Source organism: Symphalangus syndactylus, chromosome 1 (assembly GCF_028878055.3).
Source record: "Symphalangus syndactylus isolate Jambi chromosome 1, NHGRI_mSymSyn1-v2.1_pri, whole genome shotgun sequence".
Taxonomy (NCBI): Eukaryota; Metazoa; Chordata; class Mammalia; order Primates; family Hylobatidae; genus Symphalangus; species Symphalangus syndactylus.
In genome coordinates this window covers 133,856,179-133,876,941 of record NC_072423.2, presented here as the reverse complement: position 1 = coordinate 133,876,941, position 20,763 = coordinate 133,856,179, and the positions used below count along the sequence as shown (strand labels likewise).

At 37.3% G+C, this 20,763-nt stretch overlaps 1 protein-coding gene across 15 annotated transcripts in view; it reads right to left on the bottom strand.

Moving 5' to 3' along the window:
* The window catches only part of NEK10 (NIMA related kinase 10), a 251,860-nt gene that overhangs the window by 46,028 nt on the left and 185,069 nt on the right, over window positions 1-20,763 (bottom strand). For 11 of the 15 annotated variants that reach the window (XM_055285235.2, XM_063637000.1, XM_055285301.2 and 8 more), the window contains 3 exons: window positions 19,441-19,495; window positions 10,306-10,343; window positions 10,066-10,206 (listed from right to left, as the gene is read on the bottom strand). In XM_055285235.2, the coding sequence (XP_055141210.1) occupies window positions 10,066-10,206; window positions 10,306-10,343; window positions 19,441-19,495 (234 nt within the window). The remainder of the gene's footprint in view (window positions 1-10,065; window positions 10,207-10,305; window positions 10,344-19,440; window positions 19,496-20,763) is intronic. The other 4 variants (XM_063637016.1, XM_055285337.2, XM_055285317.2 and 1 more) reach the window with 1 other exon arrangement.

The window sequence follows — 20,763 nt, the reverse complement described above, 5'->3', positions numbered from 1 at the left end:
AAAATACAACTTAAAAAGCAAAAACAAAAAAACAAAAAAAAAAAAACAAAAGTACACAGGAAACAAATAGCACAATGAATGCAACAGTACCTCACATTTCAATACTAACATTGAATGTAAATGGCCTAAATGCTCTGCTTAAAACATACAGAATCACAGAATGGATCAGAACTCACCAACCATCTGCTGTCTTCAGGAGATTCACCTAACACATAAGGACTCACAAAAGTTTAAAGTAAAGGGGTGGAAAAAGGCATTTCATACAAATGGACACCAAAAGTGAGCAAGGTAGCTATTCTTATATCAGACAAAACAAACTTTAAAGCAACAGCGGTTAAAAGAAACAAAGAGGGACATTATATAATGGTAAAAGGCCTTGTCCAACAGGAAAATACCACAATCCTAAATATATATGCACCTAAAACTGGAGCTTCCCAATTTATAAAACACTAATAGACCTAAGAAATGAGACTGGCCAGGCGCGGTGGCTCATGCCTGTAATCCCAGCACTTTGGGAGGCCGAGGTGGGCAGATCACGAGGTCAGGAGATCGAGACTATCCTGGCTAACATGGTGAAACCCCATCTCTACTAAAAACACAAAAAATTAGCCGGGCATGGTAGCGGGCACCTATAGTCCCAGCTACTCGGGAGGCTGAGGCAGGAGAATGGCATGAACCTGGGAGATGAAACTTGAAGTGAGCCGAGATCGTGCCACTGCACTCCAGCCTGGGCGACAGAGCAAGACTCCATCTCAAAAAAAAAAGAAAAAAAGAAATGAGATAGACAGTAGCAGGGACTTCAGTACTCCACTGACAAAATTAGACAGGTTATCAAGACAGAAAGTCAACAGAGAAACAATGGATTTAACTAAATACCTTGGAACAAATGGACTTAACAGATGTATACAGAACATTTCATCCAACAACCGCAAAACATACATTCTATTCAACAGTGCATGGAACTTTCTCCAAGATAGACCATATGATAGGCCATAAAATGAGCCTCAATAAATTTTTAAAAACTGAAATTATATCAAGCACTCTCCTAGACCACAGTGGACTGAAAGTGGAAATCAACTGCAAAAGGAACCTTCAAAACCATGCAAATATATGGAAATTAAATAACCTGCTCCTGAATGAGAAATGGGTCAAAAACAAAATCAAGATGGAAATTTAAAAATTCTTTGAACCGAATGACAATAACGACACAACCTATCAAAAGCTCTGGGATACAGCAAAAGCGTTGCTAAGAGGAATGTTCATAGCCCTAAACACTACATCGGAAAGACTGAAAGAGCACAAACTGACATTCTAAGGTCACACCTTAAGGAACTACAGAAACAAGAACAAACCAAACTCAAACCCAGCAAAAGAAAGGAAATAACCAAGATCAAAGCAGAACTAAATGAAATTGAAACAAAAAATATACAAAAGATACATGAAAAAAAGCTAATTCTTTGAAAATATAAATCAAATTGATAGATCATTAGCAAGATTAATCAAGAAAAGAGAGAAAATCCAAATAACCTCACTAAGAAACAAAATAGGAGCTATTACAACTGATACTACTGGAATACAAAAGATGATTCAGGTTACTATGAACACCTTTATGCATATAAACTAGAAAACCTAGAAGAGATGGATAAATTCCTAGAAAAATACAACCCTCCTAGCTTAAATCAGGAAGAATTAGATACCCTGAACAGACCAATAACAAGCAGTGAGACTGAAATGGTAACTTAAAAATTACCAACAAAAAAAGGTCCAGGACTAGAGGGATTCACAGTAGAATTCTACCAGACATTCAAAGAATTGGTACCAATCCTTTTGACACTATTCCATAAGATAGAGAAAGAGGGAACCCTCCCTAATTCATTCTATGATGCCAGCATCACCCTAATACCAAAACCAGGATAGGACATAACCAAAAAAGAAAACTATAGACTGAAATCCTTGATGAACATAGATGGTAAAATCCTTAACAAAATACTAGCTAACAAAATCCAACAACATATCAAAAAGACAATCCACCATAATCAAGTGGATTTCATACCAGGGATACAGGGATGGTTTAAAATACACAAGTCAATAAATGTGATATACCACATAAACAGAATTAAAAACTAAAATCAAATGATCATCACAATACATGCAGAAAAAGCATTCAACAAAATCCAGCATCCCTTTATGATTAAAACTCTCAGCAAAATTGGCATGCAAGGGACATACCTCAATGTAATAAAAGCCATCTATGACAAACCCATAGAAAACATAATACTGAATGGGGAAAAGTTGAAAGCATTCTCTCTGAGAACTGGAACAAGACAAGGATGCCCACTCTCACCACTACTCTTCAACACAGTACTGGAAGTCCTAGCCAGAGCAGTCAGGCAAGAGAAGGAAATAAAGGGCATCCAAATCAGTAAAGAGGAAGTCAAACTGTCATTGTTTGCTGATAATATGATCATTTACCTTGAAAACCCTAAAGACTCCTCCAGAAAGCTCCTAGAACTGATAAAAGAATTCAGCAAATTTTCTAGATAGAAGATTAATGTACACAAATTAGTAGCTCTTCTATACACCAACAGCAACCAAGTGGAGAATCAAATCAAGAACTCAATTCCTTTCACAATAGCTGCAAAAAATACAAATACTGGCTGGGCATGGTGGCTCACACCTGTAATCCCAGCAGTTTGGGAGGCCAAGGTGGGCAGATCACGAGGTCAAGAGATCGAGACCATGCTGGCCAACATGGTGAAACTCTGTCTCTACTAAAAATACAAAAATCAGCTGGGTGTGGTAGCGCACACCTGTAGTCCCAGCTATTAGGGAGGCTGAGGCAAGAGAATCACTTGAACCCAGGAGGAGGAGGTTGCAGTGAGCCAAAATTGCACCACTGTACTCCAGCCTGGCAACAGAGTGAGACTCCATCTCAAAAAAATAAATAAAATAAAATAAAATACTTAGGAATATACCTAACCAAGAAGTTGAAAGACCTCTACAAGGAAAACTACAAAACACTGCTGAAAGAAATCATAGATGACACAAACAAATGGAAACACATCCCATGCTCAGGGATGAGTAGAATCAATATTGTGAAAATGACCATACTTCCAAAAACAGTCTACAAATTCAACGCAACCCCCATCAAAATACCACCATCATTCTTCACAGAATTAGAAAAAAACAATTCTAAAATTCATATGGAACCAAAAAGGAGTCTGCATAGCCAAATCAAGACAAAGCAAAAAGAACAAATCTGGAGGCATCATACTACCTGATTTCTAACTATACTATAACGCCATAGTCACCAAGACAGCATGGTACTGGTATAAAAATAGGCACATAGACCAATGGAACAGAATAGAGAACCCAGAAATAAACCCAAATACTTACCAACCAATTTTCGACAAAGCAAACAAAAACATAAAGTGGGGAAAGGACACCCTTTTCAACAAATGGTGCTGGGATAATTGGCTAGCCACAAGTAGGAAAAGAAACTGGACTCTCATCTCTCACCCTATACAAAAATCAGCTCAAGATGGATTAAGGACTTAAACCTAAGACCTGGAACTATAAGATCTAGGATCTAGAATTCTAGAAAAATCTAAGACCTGGAACTATAAGATCTAGGATCTAGAATTCTAGAAAAATCCTTCTAGAGATTGGCTTAGGCAAGGATTTAATGACCAAGAAACTAAAAGCAAATGCAATAAAAACAAAGATAAATAGCTGGGACCTAATTAAACTATAGAGCTTTTGCATGGCAAAAGGAACAGTCAGCAGAGTAAACAGACAACCCACAGAGTGGGAGAAAATCTTCACAATCTATAAATGTGACAAAGGACTAGTATCTAGAATCCACAACAAACTCAAAAAAATCAGCAAGAAAAAAACAAACAATCCTATCAAAAAGTGGGCCAAAGACATGAATAGACAATTCTCAAAAGAAGATACTCAAATGGCCAACAAACATATGAAAAAATGTTCAGCATCACTAATGAGCAGGGAAATGCAAATAAAAACCAAAATGCAATACCACCTTACTCCTGCAAGAATGGCCATAATCAAAAAATCAGAAAACGGTAGATATTGGCATGGATGCAGTGATCAGGGAACACTTCTTCACTGCTGGTGGGAATGTAAACTAGTACAATCACTATAGAAAATAGTGTGGAGATTCCTTAAAGAACTAAAAGTTCTTTAAGCCAGCAGTCCCACTACTGGGTATCTACCCAGAGGAAAATAAATCATGCATGTTTGTAGCCACACAATTCACAACTGTAAAATTGTGGAACCAACCCAAATGCCCATCAATCAAGGAGTGCATAAAGAAACTGATATATATATATATATATATATATATATATATATATGATGACATACTACTCAGCCATAAAAAAGGGAAAGAATTAACAGCATTTGCAGTGACCTGGATGAGACTGGAGACTATTATTCTAAGTGAAGTAACTCAGGAATGGAAAACCAAACATCGTATCTTCTCACTGATATGTGGGAGCTAAGCTATAAGGATGCAAAGGCATGAGAATGATACAATGGACTCTGGGGACTTGGGGGGAAGAGTGGGAAAGGGGTGAGGAATAGAAGACTACAAATATGGTGCAGTGTATACTGCTCAGGTAATGGGTGCACCAAAATCTCACAAATCACCACTAAAGAATTGTACCCCAATAACTTATGGAAAGAAATTTAAAAAGTAAAAAAAAATTATGATTAATGGTCAAAATATCAACAGTAACAGGAGTTTGGAAGAAGATGGTTCCAACTCTCATGGATGACTGTGAGGGTTTAAAACTTCAGTAGAAGAAGTAATTGCAAATGTAGTAGAAATAGCAAGAGAACTTTCAATAATAAATGATACCTAGTATTATTGAAAGGCCAAGACCCTGCAACCAAAATATTTTAGTTGAAGGACCCACTAATATGGCATTTTTATTGTGTGCAGCTAAACATCAAAATGTTTTAGAATTCATAAAAATACTGTAAATAACTTAAAGACATGAATAATTGTTCTTTCAGTGACAAAAATAAATATTCTTTTTTAACTTAAAAAAAAAAAAAGAAATAGCAAGAGAACTAAAATTAGACGTAGACTGAAGATGTGACTGAATTTCTGCAGTCTCATGATAAAACTTGAATGGATGAGCAGTTGCTTCTTAGGGATGAGCAACAAAAGTGGTTTCTTGTTATGGGATCTACTCCTGGTAAAGATGCTACGAACATTGTTGAAATGGCAACAAATAATTTAGAATAGTCTATAAATTTAGTTCATAAAGCAGCAGTAGGTTTCAGGGGACTGACTCCAGTTTTTGTAAGAAGTTCTACTGTGAGGAAGATGCTATCAAACAGCATCGCACGCTACAGAGAAACTTTTGTGAAAGACTGAATTGATTGAGCAAACTTCACTGTTATCTTATATTACAAAATTGCTACAACCACCCCAATCCTTAGCAACCACCAACCTGATCAATCTGCAGCCATCTACACGGAGGCAAGACCCTCCGCCAGCAAAATGATTATGTCTTGTTAAAGTCTCAGATGATCTTTAGCGCTTTTTAGCAACAAGGCATTTTTAATTACAGTATATATATTTTTAGACATAATGTTATTTTGCACTTAATAGACTTAGTATAGTGTAAACATAACCTTTAGGTGCAATGGAAAACCAAAAAATTCAGGTGACATGTTTAATTGTGATATTTGCTTTATTGCTGTTGGCCGGGACGGAACCTGCAATATCTGTGAGATACACCTATATCTATAAAAGTTGCAATGAAGATGCTTACAATCTGGTTGGAAAACATAAGTAATACTTCACAAATCCCAACAATGTATGTAATTATATGCCAAATTATATAGTATAGACTAGTATCATAGAAGTTTTGACTAAAACCTGTGAGCAAATTTTTATATGATTAAAAATGCTATGCAACATAATAAAAGATGGTATGTACTTAAAATCACTTTGGCAATTGTGAAAATGAGTTTTAAGTACTTTATGTTAATAATTAACTTGAAAGTAAACTACTAAAAGTTGCTCGTATAAGGACAACTAGAATGTTAGCTATGCTTTCTAGAATATTTGAGCAAAAAAAAAAATTGACAATTTGATTTAAATCTGCCTTTACTAACAAGATGGAAGCATAAAAATAGATTCACAGTCATCCAATAAGAAAACATAATTAAGGACCCAGAAATCATAACGTGACAATTTCTATTCAAAATGCAGTGCATAAGAACCCATACATCAGTTCAGTGCCTGAGTGTCAGATGCTGTCTAAATAAAAACCTCAGCAAGGGAGGGGAAAATGTCAGTGTTAATCCGGTCAAATTAGGCCATATTTTTAGTTGACATTATATTTGCACTTGAAAATTTAGGTTTGACCTACACACCCAAAAATTTACATTTGACCCACACTAATAGAATCCATAACATTATAGTATGTACTTGAACATGTTTCTTGTGTTATATTTTTGTGTGATTTAATTTTCACAAATATATACCATTTCCCTTGCCTTGAAAGGAAACGATTATTTCTTTTTTATACAAGACAGACCTGAGACCTTTTTCCCCAATTCCAAATACTTGGTAATATCCAGTTGTTTGATTAACTGATTTGACTTTATAGACCACAGAATCAATCTATTTTTAAAGAACTGAGTTTCCCAAGGCATGGGACACCTACACAGCCTAATTTCATTAGTAGGTAGATCAGGTATGAAATAGTCCAGTAGGAAAGGTATTCCTTTTACAGTTTTCTTTCTGTTGTTTATATCAAGGATTAAGTTTCAGTATCGTGCAAGTATGTTTTCATCATTTCTCAAATATTAGGTAATGTTCCTTTACAGCAAAGACAACAGACCTCAAGATAAGCAGACAACAATATCTACCTGGAATTTAATGTTGTCTTTCTTAGATTTGTATTTACTTTTACAATGGTTACCTACTTATGGCAAGTGATACTATACTGGTTGTCATTTACAGAAATAATAATAACTTTCCTCTAAAAATGAATTTAAATTGAGTTAGTCAATGTAAAGAAAAATATTAGGAAAATTACAGTACATATAGTTCTCAGATATAGGTAAATTTGTACCATGGTAATTCACTAGTGACTAAAGTTGGGAAAACAGAGCTAAAATAATTAACATGTTAAAAATATTTCTTCATTCAGTTATTCATATTAATTATTGTTAATATTTTCATTTGTATAATATATGAATTCCTAAGTTTTCTTTTCTGTTTCCAGGGAATTGCAATCTATTATTTAATCAAAATAATTTGTAGAAAATAAATTATTGATACAATTTAGTTAGTATTAAAAGAACAAGGGGATTTTTAATACAAGTAATGTAAAATAGTTTCACCGTCATTTGTTCTAGAAGAGTTTGGAGGTACTGCTGTTATTACCATGACATGAACCTAGAAGTTCAGCTTTTGGGAGTACCATACAGGCAAGATCATATTACAATATAGGCACTTGGCACTCTAAAATAATGGTTCTAACCCCGTATTCTGCCATAATACATGGAAAATAATGGTCACATACTAGATATATTCCTGGGGGAATACCCTGATTTTGGCAAAATTCTCCCCTTTCTGCTATTTTTTCCAGAACATTTAGGCAATACAGGGCTGTAAATGTTGGTTATGCATAAGTCCAACGTGTTCCTTTCTATCCAAGAAAGCGAAACCAAATGTTAAGTAAATGAAAATACACTAATATAATCAGCTTATTTTTAAAAAAATATAAATCATTCACAAATTTAAGTGCTTTACCTATTTTCATAACAAATACTTAAGGTATAACTCACTACTGACAGGACCAACAATGTCTCATGACACCTTGGTCCAAACGTACTACTTTATTGTTGGACTACCAGATTAATATCACCTCTTTATACTTTAGTTAAGACAGAGATACCAAGGTAATGACTGGATTAGAGCATGGTTTGCAGATGGGGTGACCTAAATGAATGGCACTGGCACCAGCTGTTTATAATTTGATAAAGCAACTAATCATCCAAATTTACCTGCAACACTTAAAAGGTATGAGTTTTATAATTAATGGAAAAAACTTTCATATTAAGGTTGAGAAAAATAAAGGTCTCATTTTCTGACATGAAAGTATAATAACTCTCAGGTGGTAACCCAAATATTCCCTGTGAATTAATGTGTTGTACAATATTAGTAAAACCTAATCACTCCTTTTATGTATAAAATTTAGCACTCAGTGATAACACTTAAAATGCCCAGGAGTGGTGGCTCACATCTGTAATCCCAGCACTTTGGGAGGCCAAGGTGGGTGGATCACTTGGGGTCAGGAGTTAGAGACCAGCCTGGCCAACATGGCGAAATCCCGTCTCTACTAAAAATACAAAAATTAGCCAGGCATGATAGTGCACACCTGTAATCCCAGCTACTCGGGAGGCTGAGACAGAAGAATTGCTTGAACCCAGGAGGAGGAGGAGGCTTCAGTGAGCTGAGATCACACCACTGCACTCAAGCCTGGGCAACACAGCGAGACTCTGTCTCAAAAAAAAAAAAAATGCTTTTGTGTATTCTGATACAAGTTTTAACAATATATGAATCAGCAGATTTTAAAGAATTAGATGATATAGCAAACTGTAGGGATAAGAAAGAAATGTATGTAAACTGTGCCATAATGTAAATAATTTGTTTAAAGGTCCAGAGATCTGATCAGTGTCACTGACATAAAATCAAGTCTTGCACTGAACTAAGTCAACATACTGTCTAGGAAAAAGAATTTCTAATATGGATTACAACAGAACTGCCAATTGCTTACATATATATGTGTGTTCCATTCTTGCTGTTATAACATCAATTAATAACAATCATCTTAATTTCATAATTATATTTTGAACTTACCTTTGCCAAATAACAGGACCAGAGCATGGTCAACATGATAGTTTCAGGCATCTTAATAAAACCATCATTTTTGGCATCTATGCTGACATTGTAATGGCCTCAAACTGTCAATAACTCATCCAAAGCAAATTTAATAAATGTGGAGACATGGGCTAATATTACAGTCAGTTTGCCTATATTCACTATACACATTAGCTCTACAAAAGAATGTGAATCAAGGAAGCTGAAGTGAAAATAGCATTAAACAATAATCCCAAATTAACCAATAGTAAAGTAGAACTCTATGCTCAAGAGCTGTACACTCACACATACGATAAAAGCATAATCATCAAACTTTTTTCTGAATTGTCTAGGTTAACTAATAACTTTAATGTTACTGATGGACTTTGGTCTTCTTTAACAAAAAATAGAAACATTAATTAATTATTAGGGAAACATTGTGATATGTCATTTTAATCGTGGGCGGATCACCTGAGGTCAAGAGTTCAAGGCCAGCCTGGCCAGCATGGTGAAACCCCATCTATGCTAAAAATACAAAAATTAGCCAGGCGTGGTGGCAGGCACCTGTAATCCCAGCTACTCAGGAGGCTGAGGCAGGAGAATCACTTGAACCTGGGAGGTGGAGGTTGCAGTGAGCCGAGATCATGCCACTGCACTCCAGCCTGGGTGATAGAGTGAGATTCTGTCTCAAAAAAAAAAAAAAAAAAGAAAGAAAAAAAGAAACATAAATAAGTAAAAAATAATTATTTGTGTAAGGGTAAAGGAGATAGAAAAAAATATGACTTACTTTCTTCATTCTACATGTATCATGTAGGTGTAGAGTTTACAGAAATACTTATGTAATATATGGTTACATTTCTTGTTTGTAGGTATGTACTTGAAGCATCAATAGGTCAACTGGCTAACATTCCCACCATGGCAGAAATGCAAATTTTGGAAAAAACAGCCCATAATATTTCAACCAACAGTGAACACAGAAGGCGTTTTGTTACCATCAAATTGCCAAACTAATAATGGTGAACAAACAAGGCAGAATTCTCCTGCTCTTTGTATTAAAATTACCACTCCAGCATTGTTCAGACATCTCAGGCCCAACTATAATTCTGCATTTGCCCATTGTGTGCTTAACATCAATGTGATCTAGTAAGTACTACCATGATCTTTGAGATTTCGAAGAATCACAGCAGGAAGGCTATGGGACTGCCACCCTGTCACTAACTCGGCCTCTAGTTCCTTAATGTGGGCCCTGAGCATGAGGGGTGGCACTTTCAGAAGCAGGTCGAGAGGCAGCAAAGCTGAAGAAATAAAAGGGGGAAAGATATGAAACTGTAACATAAATTACATTGAATTTTAGAGAGTTGTGTTTGATTTTATTGCTACCAACACTAAGTTACCTGGTCTTGGTCTTGATCCTGTTCCTCCAGTGAAGTCCCTGAAAATAGAATTACAGGCCATTAGAATGACTTGTTCAACTCGGATTTGACAAACTAAGAGCCTACATTTTGCTATGGTCTACATTATAAAGATTAATAAAGATTATTTTCCCTCAAGATGCTCTCAAGAGTTTAATTAAGAGGGAAATAAATATATTGCAACACACAGTACAAATGGCATTCTACTGACAAATGGCAGAATTGTCTCACCACAGTTGGTTTTTAGGCTCTAAGTATGACTAAGAGCCTAAATTTTAGGATCCTGAATGATTTTCTTGTTACGCTTAAACTCAGAATATGATTTTGCACTAAAAGGATATAAGATTTAAAATGTTATATTCAGTATTTTCTATGATTTGTTCCTGCTCTATTAAAAAAACAAAAAAAAACCTTATACCTCTTCCTATAAAATGTTTTTTGCATTGAAAATAATTATCTTTCCTAGAGTTGCCAGTGTTATTAACATCCCTTGTTTGCCTTGCTCCAAAATTCTAGATTATTTGATCATTTTACGAGTTGGGCTCAGTGTCTTCTCCTCTGTGGAGGTGGCCTTAGACCCCACCAGGGATATCTGTAAATCACCTTCAGCCTTGTTTTTTCCACTGTACCCGAGAACCAATTTTTTTTTTTTTTTTTTTTTTGAGACAAGTCTAGCTCTGTCACCCAGGCTGGAGTGCAGTGACGCGATCTCGGCTCACTGAAACCTCCACCTCCCAGGTTCACACCATTCTCCTGCCTCAGCCTCCCGAGTAGCTGGGACTACAGGTGCCCGCCACCACGCCTGGCTAATTTTTCTGTATTTTTAGTAGAGACGGGGTTTCACCATGTTAGCCAGGATGGTCTCGATCTCCTGACCTCATGATCCACCTGCCTCGGCCTCCCAAAGTGCTGGGATTACAGGTGTGACCCACCACACCCAGCCTAGAACCAAGTTTTTAATAGTTTTCTGGAATGAAATAGGAAACATCTGTGCCCTGACAAGTTATAAGAATCATTCTTAAACTTAATGCAATCCAACAAAAATATATCATACATCTACTAGGTATAAGGCACATGATAGGTTATTTGTTAAGCAGGAATAAATACAGGAATTCAAATACAAGTAAACATGGCTGATAATTCTCTTGTCCCAACCTTTTCGTTTTAATCATAGAATTTTTGATACATGCATGCAACGCCTACCTAAGTTATTAAGCATAGCAAAATTGGGACTCATTTACCTACTACCCAACTTAAGCACTAGAATAATGCCAAAATCTTTGCATCCACCTATGAGTTTCTTCCCTGTTCCTTTCCATTCCCTCTTGATCCTCACCAGGCTAACACTCTCTTGATCTCATAATATATTCTGTTCCATTCTGAGCTCGTTTCCAGAGCCTTGAAAAGTAAATGGAACCTGCCAGCCTTTAACAGTTTATATACTTTCCCTAACCCTGAGATAAGGAGCATGTTTAAAAAAAGAAATGAAGCTGATCCTGCCCTCAGAAAGTTTGAAAAGAGGCATGATGACAGCAGTGCCCATGTGTAGGCAAGACAGCCCCAGGGCTGAGCTGAGGAACAGAGCATGTGTTCCAGCTCCTCGTATGCCTGCACAAATGCCATACCCCAGCAAATGCTTTCCGAATAACTTTGTCCCTTACCCTTCTAGATGAGACTAGTACTGTCTAATAGAAACCGATTGTAAGCATCAAACATAATTTTAAGTTTTCTTGTAGCCACATTTTCAAAAAATAAAAAGAATAAAGTGAAATAAATCTATTTTATTTAATCAAAAATATCCAAAATATTATTTCAACATATAAAAATTGAGATATCTTATTATTTTACATCTAAATGAATATTAAATGAAATTAAAAATTCAGTCCCTCAGTTGCACTGGCCATATTTAAGCTGCTCAAGAGTCACATGTGCCCAGTGGCCTCCATACTTAACAATGTGGTCCAGGCCCTTCCTTGAGTGTTGATCATTGTCTTCATACACTTACTACATTCATGCCATGTAGCTGCTAAACCTGCAATACCTCCTGAATCCCACTCTCTTAAAAAGTGAATAAAAATGCAACTTGTGGCAAACTTGTATCCATCAGGTTATACATGTTCTTGAAAAGCTGATAATCAGTCACATGATGAGTTTGCAAGATGACTATTCCAGATGTCCTGAAGAATCTAACATTTCAAACATTTTTACATATTAACAAATGTTATGCAGAATGTGTGCTAGTGGGATATGTGACACAGAACACCCTGACAATGCTGAGTTGCTGCCGCTTTTGCTATTCCTTTACATAATTTTAAATTCCTCTTTAATAAACTTTAGGGAATCTTTAAAAAGAACCATTACACATTCATTCAATGATTCAAGAAATATTTAGTAAGTGCCCACGATGTGTAGCCACCATGCTAGACACTGGAGATGGTATGGCGAAAATAAATAGTTTCCACAGTCTTGGAATTTAAAAGATTGCACAGAGATAGCAGAAAATAAAATGTCAATTTCTCTGGAAATTATATCACTAACCACAAGAAAATATAGTTATCTGAAATTTCAAAATAGGACAGACTCATTGTCACCAGAAGTGACAGCTTTTAACTATGCAATTGTTGGGCTGACAGATGGACAAACGATTGAAATTATGCAGAGCCTGGGGGAAGTCTGCCTCTAGATTGAACCACATTGAATGTTTATGCCTAATAGAGCATTATGGCTACAGATAGTGGTGTTCCCATCGTATCACAAGCTGGAAAATATACCAAAGTGGTTTCACACAGAGAACATTCCAGAAATAGTTTCTGGTGAAGAGGCTTAACATATTACAGTTTGTGTTCTCTGAAAATTTTGAAATGGGCATTGACCAACAGCACTTCAGGCTGATGGAAGAATTTCAGAAAAATAGAAGGCTGAAAGAATTCTATAACGCCATCCCTTCCAGCTCTCTTCAGGCTTAGCGTGACCTCATCTGGAATTAATAAGGCAAAAGAGAAACTGAAGTGCTGAAAATGAGTGTTAGCCTACAACTTCTACCCCAAAACACTAACAGATAAAGTGAATAATCCAGGAATTAGCGTTGTAATTTTTTAAATAGACTTTTCACTGAATTAAGTCAAGAGCAAGGTGAATTATTTGGATAATAATTTTGCCAGCAGAGTCCTGGCCAAGAAGAAGATGAAGCCCTAGAATTTCATCTCTCGTAAGAATTCCTTGAAATATGTATCTGAACAAAGAAAACATTTTCAAATGCATTATAAAGGTATTCCATCATTTAATTCAATTGTGAGAAGTATCAATGTTATTTGATATTGATAAAAATAATTAAACCTTATGAAATGAGAGGTTTGGCTTACAATAGTAAGGTAATGCCTTCCGAAACTACTGCAACCACACCATGTGAGCTAATGAGCATTTTATAGCTTAAGGTCTCTTTCGGGCAGTGACATTCATAAATATGTCCTGTGTGAATAAACAACATTATGTAGCTTTGAGTTCTCCTATTTATCTATAACGTTAATAGAGTTGGTATCATGACAACAAAGTTATAATGCTCCTGTGGCTATCCCCTCCTACTCCAATAACAGCTAGAAACAAATGAGCAATAAACCAGGAAAGTATACAACTATGACAGAAAAGAAACAAAGTGGTCTTACTATGTGTGTTTGTTTGTTTGTTTGTTTTAAGACTGCTGGAGTGTGACATTAGCAGATGGGCCAGGTTGATTCTAGCAAAGAGTAATCATGCAGTATTTATTCAACCAAAGTAAAACCAGATACAGATTATGAAAAAGATGGAGGGAGAAGAGCTACAAGTAAAAATAAGCAAGACTTCTGCTTTTAAGAGGCAAGATCCACAGGTCCTGAAAATACACAAGGTCTTTCCAGTCACAAATATGATGCTGAATGGTCACAAATATCCACAATCATCTTTACATATAAAGACTTAGAGGCCTGGCGCGGTGGCTTATGCCTGTAATCCTACCACTTTGGGAGGCCCAGGCGGGTGGATCACCTGAAGTCAGGAGTTTGAGACCAGCCTGGTCAACATGGCGAAACCCCATCTCTACTAAAAACACAAAAATTAGCTGGGTGTGGTGGCAGGAGCCTATAATCCTAGCTACTAGGGAGGCTGGGGCAGGATGACTGCTAGAACCCAGCGGGTGGAGGTTGCAGTGAGCTGAGATGGCGTCACTGCACTCCAGCCTGGGTGAAAGAGCAAAACTCTGTCTCAAAAAAAAAAAAAAAAAAATAGATTTAGACTTAGGAGCGCACACTGTCAAATACAATTATGCATACACTGATGAATCAAAAAAGTTGTGAACCACAGGCATCTCTGATACCACAAACATCCAGTGTCTCAAACCAGCCTGCCAACTATACCCTGTTGCCTTGGTGACAGGAGGCAAGCAGACGTGGAGAAATCTTGTTGCCGGAGCAACAGGATCCTTTAAAAAAAAAAAAAAAAATGTGCCTTAAGCTGTGGCTATGGCAAAGGCTGTCAGTAGGCAAGATTTCAGTCCTTGGTAATGAGATAAAGAATTTACACTGAGATAACAGTCATTCATGTATTAATTAACAAGTATCTGTAGGTTGGTACCTATGTGCAATACACTGTGCCCTGGAGAATGCAAAGATGACTTAAGCATAGTTTGGCGCAGGCCTGGCACACAGTAATAAATATCCATCAGTTAAACGAATGAATGAAGGTTCTTAAGATGATCGTAATACAATGACTAAATTTTACTAGGATCTGAGAATATGTGATAAAGAGGCTGAAGCCCCAGTGAGCATTACCAAGTTCCACTATACAGAGTATTTTATTTATAAGTTGAAATAACATGCTATGATTTGCTGGATTAGAATCCTCAATGTGTATATACTAGGTCAGCCTATGAAACCTGCATAAAAACTGGTAAAAGTCAAGCCCATTCTTAATGCCTTCCTAGCAAATAGTAGTAGATATAAAAGATTTCATATCAAGTTTGAAAATGATTAAGGTTGGAAATTTCAAAGAAATTGGGGCTTATTCCTCTCCTGATCTTGCCATTAACTATATTCCTTAAAAAAAAGTTTTATCCACTGATGATGGCTTGGATTCCCAGGTGCCTTCCAGTTCTAATATTATTCTCCAGCCTTGAGACTTCAAAACTTCTCTGAGCAGGCAGGGGCTATCCCTCCTAGTTCCATTTGCTCATGTTTTATCCATTTGTCTGGCTCATTTGCCCAAAAGCATATCCTAAGTTATTAGGGAGTTATGTTAGTTCTTCCACAGGCAATTGGTTTAAATCTGGCTCCTGATAACTGATACCTGACCAAAGTTATGAGTTTATGCTTAAGCTTTCTCTTGGTACTATTAATATTTAGCCAGGGCCATGTCTGACTTCTATATTTTGGAGGCTGTGGTCAGAACAGGTATGTACTTCCCTGTGACTTCTCTCTTTGGGCCTTTTTAAAGAGTCAGTAAGGGTCCCCAAGTGGGAGAGCTGCCTAGGGTCTCCTTGAAATTGTTATACCATTTTATACATGGCACAGAATAGGAAAAAAAAAAGAAAGAAAGAAAACCCTCTACAGGCTTGATTTTCAATTTATTTTTATTCTATTATGTAGCTTTGCTATCTTCTTTTATATTCAAACTTATTTAGCTTCTAAATATTTTGCAGGATGGGTTCACATTTCACATTAATAAACAAAGAAACCCAGGAAAATCCTAAACAAATTAGATTGCAAATAACTTTAGCTCTATTTAACGTTCTTTAAAGAATTATAAATATATTTTGGTATTGTCTCCTTTTAATTCAGAGAAGCCCCAGGGATTACCTGGGAGGGAGTCAAAAGTTATAATTTTCTCTCCTCTTATTTGGCATAAATCAAAGGCTGTCTTTTATCATTTTTCTTCTGAAGTCGGCCCTCGTCTTTCAGTTTCGCTGTGAGCTCCCTGAAGGAAGAGAGTTTGTCTTAAACAAACCTGTGTTCCCTGGTGGCATGTCGCGCTGTATTACCACATTTCACGGCACAATTTTGCAAATGTTGCTTTAGGTCAGGTCCTGTTCACCTTGGAACATATTTTCCAAAACATCAACTTCAATGTATGGGCCACTTTCCATATCCATCTGTTGACTTGGTCATAACCCCAAGTTAAAGCTTGTTCTATAACCCTGTTTCAATGGTCTTCAGATTAAACTTTGCCTTTCTGCTGATTCTAGCTTACCCAATTTGTTATAAAGTATTTAATTAATAACTAACTTTTTAAAAACCATCTCAAGCTCTAAAAGATATAGACCATATGGGGTTTTTGTTTGTTTTTGAAGGGGTGGACATCAACCAGATTTGTGCAAATAAGACAATTTTCCATGGATCCTTTCAAAAAAATAATAGAATTATTTTTGACAGGGCCAAGATACCTACATTCATCTGATTGGAAATTTTCATTTTAATATAAAACTCACTTAATTAGGAGTACATCATATATCATAATTTACTTTTGAACTAAAATACTTGCTTTGTTAGCAATAGAAAGTCAGTAAGTGGGGAAGTCCTAAAGATCCTTTGGAAGATCTTCTAACTCAGATCTCCAGTCCCCACAAACACCCATTGTGGTTCTCTTTGGCATTTTGGAGTACTTTTCTTTCCCCTACCCTCCCCATTACTTCTGACCATGACTCCTCTGCACTTTGGCCCACTAAAGAACGTCATGAGGTCTTACAGGCTTTTCTCAAATACCTTTCTGATAGATCATACACCCTGTTGGTAAGTTTTCCTTGGGTTTTTATTCCCAGAAACATGGAAAAAAAGTTAGGAAATTAAAAGGCTCCACCCTAACTCCTCCTGATCTTCATTTGAAGATAAATGTATCAGTGATGCATCTTTGACTAAACAAGAAAAGGATTTGTCTATAGGAACCTTCCTTTGTCACCTAACTGAATCCCCCAGGACTTTGCTGAGCAGGTTCTTCTGAACTTCATTTATGTTACGTGATTCCCAGCACCCTCAAACCCAGAGGTTGATCCAAGTGGTTCCATTGAGGCTGCCCATCACTAACACCTGCTCCCTTCAGCAAGCACCCCTGATGGACTAGTCAAGGATCTCAGCTCTCCTCAAGGCAGTAAACAGGAACCTGATCCCAGCCAGGCCAATCTGGCTGTCTCTCTCTGAAGATTTTGAATCCTAAGAAAGGTGACATGAGAATGGAATAAACAAGCTGGGAGTTCATTTATCCCAGAGTTCTTGAGCCCTTATAAGCCTCCCCAAAATGTCTCCTTTATAGACTTCAGGGACTGAACTGGCTCCTATGCCTTCCCAAGCTTGATCCTCCAGAGCCTAAATTACGCAAGCCCCACAATGCCTTCTAAAGAACCCCCTGTCACATAAGTTAGCTAGAGTCAGGCTCCTTTGCTTGTATCCAAAAAGCCCTGCCTGCTATAGCACATCGCAGCCTTAGCCTTTTGTCACACAGATGCTGCCACCTCCTGAGTGGGAGTCATTCCACAGCTCTGAAGACTCCTGCCTGGCGTCACCACTTATATGTGGCCCAACCTCATAGGTGCCCCAGCCTCAGAGAAGCCTGGCAGTTCTTCCACCATTCTCTGCTCAGTTCTCACCTCAACATTGGCTGCTCCTAGCTGAATATACTTCTCAAATCTAGACATTCCTCTCAGCTGTCTAGAATATTGGCCTAGAATATCAACTAATACATAGAAACCGGCCGGGCACATTGGCGAAGGCCTGTAATCCCAGCACCTTGAGAGGCTAAGGTGGGTGGATCACCTGAGGTCAGCAGTTCGATACCAGCCTGGCCAACATGGTGAAACCCCATCTCTCTTGAAAATACAAAAATTAGCCAGGTATGGTGGCAGGCGCCTGTAATCTCAGCTACTCGGGAGGCGGAGGCAGGAGAATCACTTGAACCTGGAAGGCAGAGGTTGCAGTGAGCTGAGATCATGCCACTGTACTCCAGCCTGGGCAACAGAGCGAGATTCTATCTCAATAATAATAATAATAATAATAATAATAATATAAATATATAGAAACCATAAAGTATATTCTTCCTTAATCTGCCTTTCTCTATTTCTCTAGCTTAATTTTATCTTCACCTCCCTTTCTCCAGACACAAAGAAGGAGTTGCCACTCATCTTTTCCAGGCCCACTCCTCTGGCTCTGGTCTATGATGCAACTGTATACTGTCAGTTATCTCTTTTCCTCTCTAATCTCTCCTCTCCATTGGTCTCTTCTCCTTCCGCTGTCCCAAATGCCCTGAGTTCATCCTGATTCTAGGAGGTCCTTTTCCATCAAACATTCCCCACCAGCTCATTCTCCCAGCTCATTTCTCAACTTCTTAAATGCCTCCTATCTCTGCCTCTGGAACATTGCAATCAAGTTTCTGCTCCCTCTAATCTCATCTAGTGCCAGTGAAGGGGCTCTCATGAAGGTCAGGAGAACTTGCAGAAGGCTCAATCTAATAGTTTTGTTTCAGTCCCTACTCTAAGAAACAACTGTCACTGACACAGCTAGCTGTCCCAAAATAACAATTTTGCTTTGCTTTTAAAAGACAATCTCTCAAACATATTCCACCCTCCCTTGCAACTAGCTATGGTCATAGGAGGAAGTTCTGGCCAATGGTATGTGAACAGAAGTGATGAGCATAACATCTGGGTCATATCCTTAAAAGGAAGAGGGGTGCCTCTACTTCCCCTTTCTTCTTCTTGCTGGCTTGGAGGTAGGATGTGGTCTCATAAGTCATATTGGTCAAAAAGATGAAATCTATACCCTGGGGATATGGAAGAACAAGGTATAAGACCAAGGCTCCAGATGACCTCATGGAGCACAGCTGCCCTACCCTGCTGGCCTACCCTTGAGCTCAGAGAGGCTAACTGATTTGCTCAAGGTCACAAAGCTAGAAAAAGGCAGAGCTAGACTAAGACCCAGGTCCAAGATCAGTACCTGTTTCAGTATGCTACTTGGTGAACTATAAACGGTTCTGGGCAAGTAAGTTCTAACTCCTTCTATTCCCGCAGGCACAAGGAAACTTCTGGCTATCAGGTTTCAATTCAGCCATCAATAACTCAGCTCTGCAAAATCAAAAGATATTTCTAGGAGCTCAATTTGTACCTACCTTGTTTGGGATTGTCTTTCTCCTCCTGAAGCACTAAAACTTCTCTTTAAAATGTCTGAGACGAGAAAATACAAATAACTTTACATTATTTCCTCAGCAAATCTTTTATTTTTTATGTTTTAATAAAACAATACTGAACAACAAATGCTGGTGAAGATGCAGAGAAAAGGGAACTCATACACTGTTGGTGGAACTGTAAATTAGTGTAGCCATTATGGAAAACAGTATAAACGTTCTCAGCTGGGTGTGGTGGCTCACACCTGTAATCCCAGCACTTTGTGAGGCCGAGGTAGATGAATCATGAGGTCAAGAGAGTGAGACCATCCTGGCCAACATGAAACCCCGTCCCTAATAAAAAGTACAAATATTAGCTGGGTGTGGTGGAGCATGCCTGTAGTCCCAGCTACTCGGGAGGCTAAGGCAGGAGAATCGCTTGAACCCAGGAAGCAGAGGTTGCAGTGAGCTAAGATCGTGCCACTGCACTCCAGCCTGGTGATAGAGCGAGACTCCGTCACAAAAAAAAAAAAAAAAAAAAAAAACTTAAAATAATAAATAAAGGTTCTCTTCAAAAAACTAAAAATAGAACTTCTATATGATCCAGCAATCCCACTACTGGTATATATCCAAAAGAAGGGAAGTTAGTATATCAAAAAGATATCCCCACTCTCGTGTTTATTGCAGCACTACTCACAACAACCAGGATATGAAATCAAACTAAGTACCCATCAGCAGATGAATGGATAAAGAAAATGTTTAACAATAATTTATTGAATATTTAAAAATAGCTAGAAGGGGAGATCTGAAACGTTTACCAACGCAAATAAATCATAAATGTTTGAGGTGATCAATATCTGAATTACCCATACAATGTGTAATTTAATGACTACACATTCTATGCATATATCAAAATATCACAAGTATCCATAAATAGGTACAAATATTATATATCAAAAAAATTTAAATTAAGTTTTTTTATTAAATTAAAAATAATAAAGAACATATATATTCCATGAACGGCTTTGTCTATAAACACTCTCATATTGTTCTAAAGTCAAACTTTTCTCTGTAAACGGTAGGTAGGAAATATTCTAGGCTTTGCAAGCCATACTATGTCTGTCACAACTGAATTCTGCTGCCATTGTAGCATGAAAGCAGTCAAACAACATTCAAGAAACAAACATGGCTTTATTCATGGCAAACCACAATAACAACAACAAAAAACAATGCTGAATTTCTGTTACCTGAGCAATTGTACACACTGTAAAAATTGTCTTTGATTATGAAAGCATGAGCTAAAATATGTTACAAATTGTTATTTATTTG